Raw genomic sequence first — 7270 nt, 5'->3', positions numbered from 1 at the left:
CCGCATCCCACAAACAACATGGCGGCTCCCGTACGGTTGCTCTCCTGTCTGCGAGTATGTCGGTAAGTTATTTTGAACCAATTCATTGCATCATATTTAAAATGTCTTTATTCGTTTGAAAGGTCAACTTCATTTTTTGTTTAATGAACATCTAATTTATTGTTGCTGACTGCTGAGTTTTCAAAAGAAATGTCAAAATTGAAAACGGACACAGGCTAACAAAATAGTAATTCCTGTAGGAACTCTATCTAAATCTGATTTAGATCGAGTTCCTACAGGAATTAACAAAATAGTAGCTTTCTGACGACGAGAGATTACTGATTAGGAGCCCGGGTATTAATATAAGAAATACGATGTCCCCTAGGCCTATTGCTATTATAATGTCGCCTTAAAATCTCATTAGACTTAGGGCCTAGTGCCTGTGTTTTATTGTTAATTCCTCGACTTGTATAACCAGGAGAGCGGGAGAGGAAAAATGCACGTCAAGACCGGGGTCCGAACCCGGGACACTGCTAGATGTCCAGGCATATGTACCTTGATTATATTATAGGTGTATTGACAGATGTGGTCTGGGGACGCCACTAGATGACACTAGACATCTATCTGTCAAAATGTCTAAAAGTCTGGTGTCAAGGCCAAAGGAAACTGGGGCTAATCCCTAGAGAGCGTTACTTTCTGATTATCTAGAAAACTAATTCATATAGGAACATTAGTATTTGAAACAAAGGATAAAAAGTGTAACAGGAAAGAGAATAGTGTGCTTTATTTATTCCACCGGAGATCGAACCCTCAGACTCCAGGTTGCTAGTCTGACGCTCTACCACTGAGCTAAAGGGAAATTCCCTCTAGCTCGAAGCGAGAAGGCGACCATAATCCTATGTACAATTAAAATCTGCCACACTACTCCCGAACTCCCTTCTTAAATGCGTTCACCCTCAAACATCTCAACCCAGGTTCTAACTTCCTGTCACCACAGGGAGGGCCACTGACATCATTTGTAACAGGAAAGAGAATGGTGTGCTTCCACCGGAGATCGAACCCTCAATCTCCAGGTTTCTAGTCAGACGCTCTACCACTGAGCTAAAGGGAAATTCCCTCTAGCTCGAATCTAAAAGGCGACCGTAATCCTATGTACAATTAAAATCTGCTACAATAGTAACTAACATGGAGTGTATTATTTTTAATTTGTGTGTTTCTTATTCGACTTTCATTTAAATGTGATTTTTGATCAGATAACATAATATGCTTGATGTTTTAGATGAAATTAATCGCCTAATTTCTTATTTGATTGCAGGGTCAACCCAGTCAACAATGGTGGACTCTGTCACTTTAACAATATGTCCACCCAGTGTGGACGTGCAGGTCAGGTTTCATCAAAGTTTTTTGGACATTTCGGTCTTAAGAATGTGCACACTGACCTAGTTTTACCTGGTAGAGTAAAACTTTTTGCACTATCCAATTTTGGAGGTGTCAGGAGAACTTTTTCCAGTAAGTGTAGTTTGAATGCTGCACGGATTAGGCATAGAAATTTACCAGCCAAGCAGCTGCTGCAGCATAAGACACACCGATGTCAACCTCCCAGACGAACGTTCAAAAGTAAACTTGGAAGTGATGGAGCGATAAGAGGAGGTTTTAAACAATCAAAGCCAAAGGAAGGACTGGGAAGAGGTGGTGATGGTGCAGTAACATTAGTCAAGTCATTTGCTTTCACAGCTGGTGTAAGTGTCAAAGATGGTTATGTTGATTTTTGTTTTTATTTTGACAGTTTTACATCCGCTATTATGGCCTTGCGGCCTCTAAGCAGACAAGAAAAGATAGAGAAATTAAAACTAGAAGAGACAAAGCATGTAGAAAAAGGAAAGAAAGGGAGAAGATAGGGGGGGAGAGATAGGAGTCGTCTTTCCTTTATGTCCTCCACAGGAGATGCTATAATTTAATAAGACGACTCCTGGGCAGAAAGATGGTTGACCTAACATTGGTCCGTAGCGCATCAAGATGTTTGGACGCGGAAATAGAGAAGGGCAGAGTAATGTCATTGTGGATGTTCCACTCCCCAGGAAAACCCGGAAACCAGCTGACTCGGATTAACTCTAGTCAATATAAATCTTATTTCATCTAGTTTTCGAAGTCGCTTTAACTGACCTATTCAAAATATATTTATAGACATGTATCTTAGATAGAACTATTTTTCCTACATTCTCCTTGATTGAATCATTATGTCGAGTTTGGTGATTTGTGACATTGACTCGGTGAACATAACTATTTTCAGAAACATTCAGGTTAATATCCTCTTCAACTACAACATCAGAATGCTCTCTGCCAAATGCAATCCTTTTTTTTCTGGATGATTGGCTTATTCTTCATCTTCGCTAATTATAAATAGCGCTAATTTCATATTTTATGTAACAGTTAAGGACTTTTGTTTCAGTGAATACTGAATATATGTTATATGGACATGAAAAATGCTATTAACCTTAACTTCATCTCAGTTAATACCGCTTTCTCAGGTCCACATACAGACAAACCAGTACACGTATATATATATGTATCATAATAATAATAATAATTCAATGTTCTTATATACCGCTTTATCACAACCTAGTTTGTATGTCGTTTCAAAGCGGTTCACAAATTATTATCCCTGGTTATAGAGCCTTTGCAACCAGCAAATATCTTCAACTCCCTGGGGAGCTAACAACTGGTCCTGACATTTCGGCGCTCATAGCTAGCATTCAACAATTCTAGCACTACCCAACCACGTACTCATTTACAGCTGCATGGACTGGAACAAGCGGAGTGAAGTATCTTGTTCAAAGATACAACACAGTACAATTCTGTGAATTGAATCCGCTACCCTTCGGTCACGAGCCTGGGGTCCTACCACTAGACTACCGTGCCTCCAAAACAACCACCTCGATAAAAGCCCATTACTGCATGCATGATAAATATTGGGGGGGATCAAGTTTGAGGGGGCCATTTGGTTTGTTTGTACTTTACTTCCTATAAACAGCTATGGTAATTTAAGGAAGAGACAGGTTTTGGTGGTGAATGAAAACTTGAGTACACATAAAAAAACACCGACATGTGGCCAGTACCTGGTGATTTTCCCATTTAGGACTCTAACCCGCAACCCAGTGGTGGAAGGCTAGTGATCTTAGACAGTTGGGCACCTTTACCACTCAGTTACTTTTGCCCCATTTGAGGGATCGGAATTAAAACTTAAGATTATTCTTAATGGGTATAAATGTGTGAGGGTCGAGGGATTTCAAATCCAGTGCCATTTATGGATGGATGAGACTTCTAGCAAGACATAGCTATATTTAAGCATTAAACTGCCTTCTTTGGAAAGTTATTGTCCTATGATTCTCACAGTATTGCAGACAAATTGAATAACACGCAGTTTAATACTTATATTTCCGTTTTTAATTTAAGTTTTTCTTATATTTCCAACCTGTTCAAAATCAAATTTCGCGCTGGTCTGTCAATGGGACCTGTTTTTGTAACGTCACGAGTACACGCGACCGTTCCCGGCAAAAAATATTGTTCGTGGAAATAATCACAAAATTATCAATTAAATTTCATCAATATAATCAATATATAATACCGAAAAAAAGAAACTGTGCATGCCTAAAATTTGTTATAAAAATAAATGCGTATGACGTAGAACAACATGGTTTTCAGGGACAATTTATTTGTTATTTATTAACAGTTGCATTTCATTTTCCACGTTATGGAATCAATAAGTTCCGCTCAGGAGTGACGTAAACACAGCAGGGGTCAATACTGAGTTCACAAAGTTAATACCTCGTATGTCCACCGTTTGCCTGAATGCAAGCCTGGCAACGTCGGCGCATGGAGCCTATCAGACGGTTCAAGGATGCTTGTGGGATGGCATTCCAGATCTGTACCAACGCTGCAGCCAAATCAGCAACGTCACCGGTTGATTAGGAAATGCCCGTAATCTGCGCTTCATTTCATCCCAGACGTGTTTAATGGGCAACAGATCGGGGGATACAGCAGGCCAGGGCAACATGTCAACGTTCTGCTGGGCCAGAAAGTCCATAGCGACACGATTTGTGTGTGGCCTGGCGTTGTCCTGCTGTAGCGTAATGTGACGTTGCTGCCCCAATTCATAACGCTGCCTCCACCGAAAGAACGTCGTTGTACCACACACGTGTCACGGAAACGGTCTCCAACGCGACGATACACCCTGGAACGGCTGTCGCTACTATCCAGGTGGACTCGTGACTCGTCCGTAAACAAAATGCCTGCCCAATCCCGTCGAGTAAATCGCAGATGCCTATTGCACCAGTCCAGACGTGCTACACGATGACGTTGCAGAAGAACTGGGCGGATTGCAGGACGTCGCGGACAGATAGCTCATTCGGTTCCGTACTGTTTTCGGGCTTATTGGTTGCAACCCAGGGATTGTCCGTGAAGTCAAACTTGTCGTTTGGACGCGATTTCTCAAATGGACAAGCCAAATATGGTTGTCCTGTTGACGTGATGTCACTTAGGGACGTCCCGCACGAGGTCGATCGCCGACGTGGCCAAACTGTTGATGTCGTCTCCACAAATCCCGGATTGTGTTTCGATGGACATGAAAAAGTGTAGAGACAACGGCTTGGCCCATACCAGCTTGAAGCATACCAATAATCCGGAGGCGGTCATTTTCATTGAGCCTTGGCATAGCATTAATCACAAATTAAAACGTTATAATGCTGTTTTTACTGTTCACTGGTCTCAACAGAGTGACCCAACAGTCGAAAAATAAACTTTCATTGTCGAATTGGATGGCTGGACGAGAAAAATGTGCAAACTGGTCAACGCCTATAGAGAGCAAACTGCACGGGAAAAACTGTCAATGACACACGGATAGTGTGTATGTGTCATACTCGGTGATGTGTGTGAATTTTCATGTATATACAGTTGGTAATACATGTTCTATAACATGCACAGTTTCTTTTTTCTGCTAGTATATTTCACCTTGAGGATATTCGCCTTTTATACAACGTAACTACACTTAATTTAGTCAGGACGTCACGAACATATTCTTCATATCACTACACCAATGGGAATCATGTGAGAATTATGTGAGAATTATGATCTGATATCTTTCTATTTTGTTTGGTATGGTTATATAGTGGCAATAATACAGAGCAAATGGAAATATATAACTATAAGGTTAGATAGCTGGCTAACACCAGTGAGAAACCAGTACAAAATATTTATAGATATTGGTCATGTTATTCTTCTTATTCATTTCCCCTTATCAAATACAATAATGATTCTAAATATACATGTATGTCAATCGTGATAGTTTCTTCAAAAGAAAATTGTCCTTATTCAAGACATCAGTTCTTAAAATCGATTTAGATGGATTAGTTTTCAAAACAATTCCTGAGGTTGGGATTGCAAACACCAAAATTGCACTTTGTTGCACATTTGAATCAAAACTGAAGGTGAGAATTTAAGAATTAGGATGGAAATTCAAACCGATAGGGCTTTGATCCAAGCTTTTTGTATGGATATTCAACTCCACAAGCGATATTGCCTCAATATCTTACATGGGCAGAGAGAAAAGCTCAAAAATTCAAACTCAAAAGATATCAATGTCTAGAAGCCAAAGAGAGAAAAAGTGGTAAAAATCTTTCATACAGTTTTCTACCTCCATCATTTTGGGATGTGAGTATCTGCAGATACAGACAGCAGTTCCTGGTTGAGAATCAAGCACATGGCGGGATGCATCTTCTCCGGTATAAAACACCATAGCGAATCCGTATTATGATCCGAACCCATTGGTGGAGAATAAAACCCAAGGGTGGGGATTATTAGTTTGAAGGGCATGGATTTCAACCTAGTCCAAACGTTAAAAAATAATTATTATACCCCCTGCATACAAAATTGGCAGATTTCATCCATCTGTCTGTTCTTGAAACTCGCAAGTGCAACTCTTGCTAAACTGTTTGTTAGATTTATTCGTAACTTGGCACATTGAAAGTACGTCACATGTAGATGTGCATGTAAAAAGGAATTTGTGGTTGGGGTACTTAACCCCCTGCACACCAAGATTAATGATGAAGATAAAGTTTGTAAGGCATTTCTCTTTTTGATTGATATATTTCACGATGGTATATTTTCAGATTTTCTTTGACACCAAAACAGAAACCATAGTCCTCTTTTGCTTTGCTATAATGAAGTTGAAATATAGCTTTATTGAATTATCAACTCTATTTTCAGGACGTCTTTATTACAGAAAAAAAAACAAAAAAACATTTGCCCGGTGACACGGTTTTAACTTTTCTTAATATTGCAGGTTTGCGTATGTAGTTTTACTGGTTGCATGATTTGGTGCTATGAGGATGTAAGGAGCCAGGCTAGAAGGTTTGAGCGTCACTTACGCACCTTTAGTGCTGATAGAGCACAGAAGATCGGGTTTCGACAGGATGTAAGTATACCAATAAGTAATAATGATAATAATAATTCGAGGTTCCTATATACCGCTTTATCACAACCTAGTTGGTCATCTCAAAGCAGTTCACAAATTATTATCTGTGGTTATAGGGCCTTTGCAACCAGCCAATACCTTTCTCAACTCCCTGAGGAGCATACAGCCGGAGCTGCCATTTCGGCGCTAACAGCTAGCATTCAACTATTTTAGCACTGCCCAACCACATAATCATTTACAGCTGAGTAGACTGGAACAAGCATTTAGTCTGTTTTATTTTGGTCACAGCCCGTAACAGGGTCGTGACCAAAATAAAACAAACTAAACGTAACTACTTGGATGAAGCGATGTTACAATGTTCTAAAAACTCCAAAGATATGTGGAAGAAAATAAAAGAATTTTTACCGTCCTCTAAAGCATGCAACGCCCCATGTCTAAATGTAAATGGAGAAAATGTTACAGAAACAATCGATATCGCAAATGCATTTAACGATTATTTTTGTAACATTGGTGTTGAAATTGGACGTAAATTTGACTCAAGTTTACCGAATGTACAATTTGGTATTAAAGTTGAACAAAAGTTCAATATTCCTTTTGTGAATTCTGAATTTGTAAAAAAACAAATATCAGAATTACGTGATGGAAAAGCTACTGGAATTGATGGCATTTCTGTAAAACTACTAAAACTTGCTGGTGAATTAATCATTCACCCTTTAACCTATATTTTTAACAAATCCATCAGTTCTGGTTCATTTCCAAAAGACTGGAAGAAAGCCAAAGTCACCCCAATATTTAAAGCCGGGGACATGACCTCTGTAAATA

The 7270-nt window shown here is 39.5% G+C and overlaps 1 protein-coding gene across 1 annotated transcript in view; it reads left to right on the top strand.

Annotated features, from left to right (window-relative positions):
- LOC110458380 (presenilins-associated rhomboid-like protein, mitochondrial) overlaps positions 1–7270 on the top strand; it is a 19339-nt gene continuing 12069 nt past the window's right edge. The window contains exons 1-3 of the mRNA XM_021510047.1: positions 1–62; positions 1295–1718; positions 6317–6448. Coding sequence (XP_021365722.1) covers positions 19–62; positions 1295–1718; positions 6317–6448 — 600 coding nt within the window. The 5' untranslated portion in view covers positions 1–18. The remainder of the gene's footprint in view (positions 63–1294; positions 1719–6316; positions 6449–7270) is intronic.

Source organism: Mizuhopecten yessoensis, unplaced genomic scaffold (assembly GCF_002113885.1).
Source record: "Mizuhopecten yessoensis strain PY_sf001 unplaced genomic scaffold, ASM211388v2 scaffold9561, whole genome shotgun sequence".
Classification (NCBI taxonomy): domain Eukaryota; kingdom Metazoa; phylum Mollusca; class Bivalvia; order Pectinida; family Pectinidae; genus Mizuhopecten; species Mizuhopecten yessoensis.
Note: the sequence above shows the minus strand (reverse complement) of the source record. Positions and strands in the feature narration are given on the sequence as shown.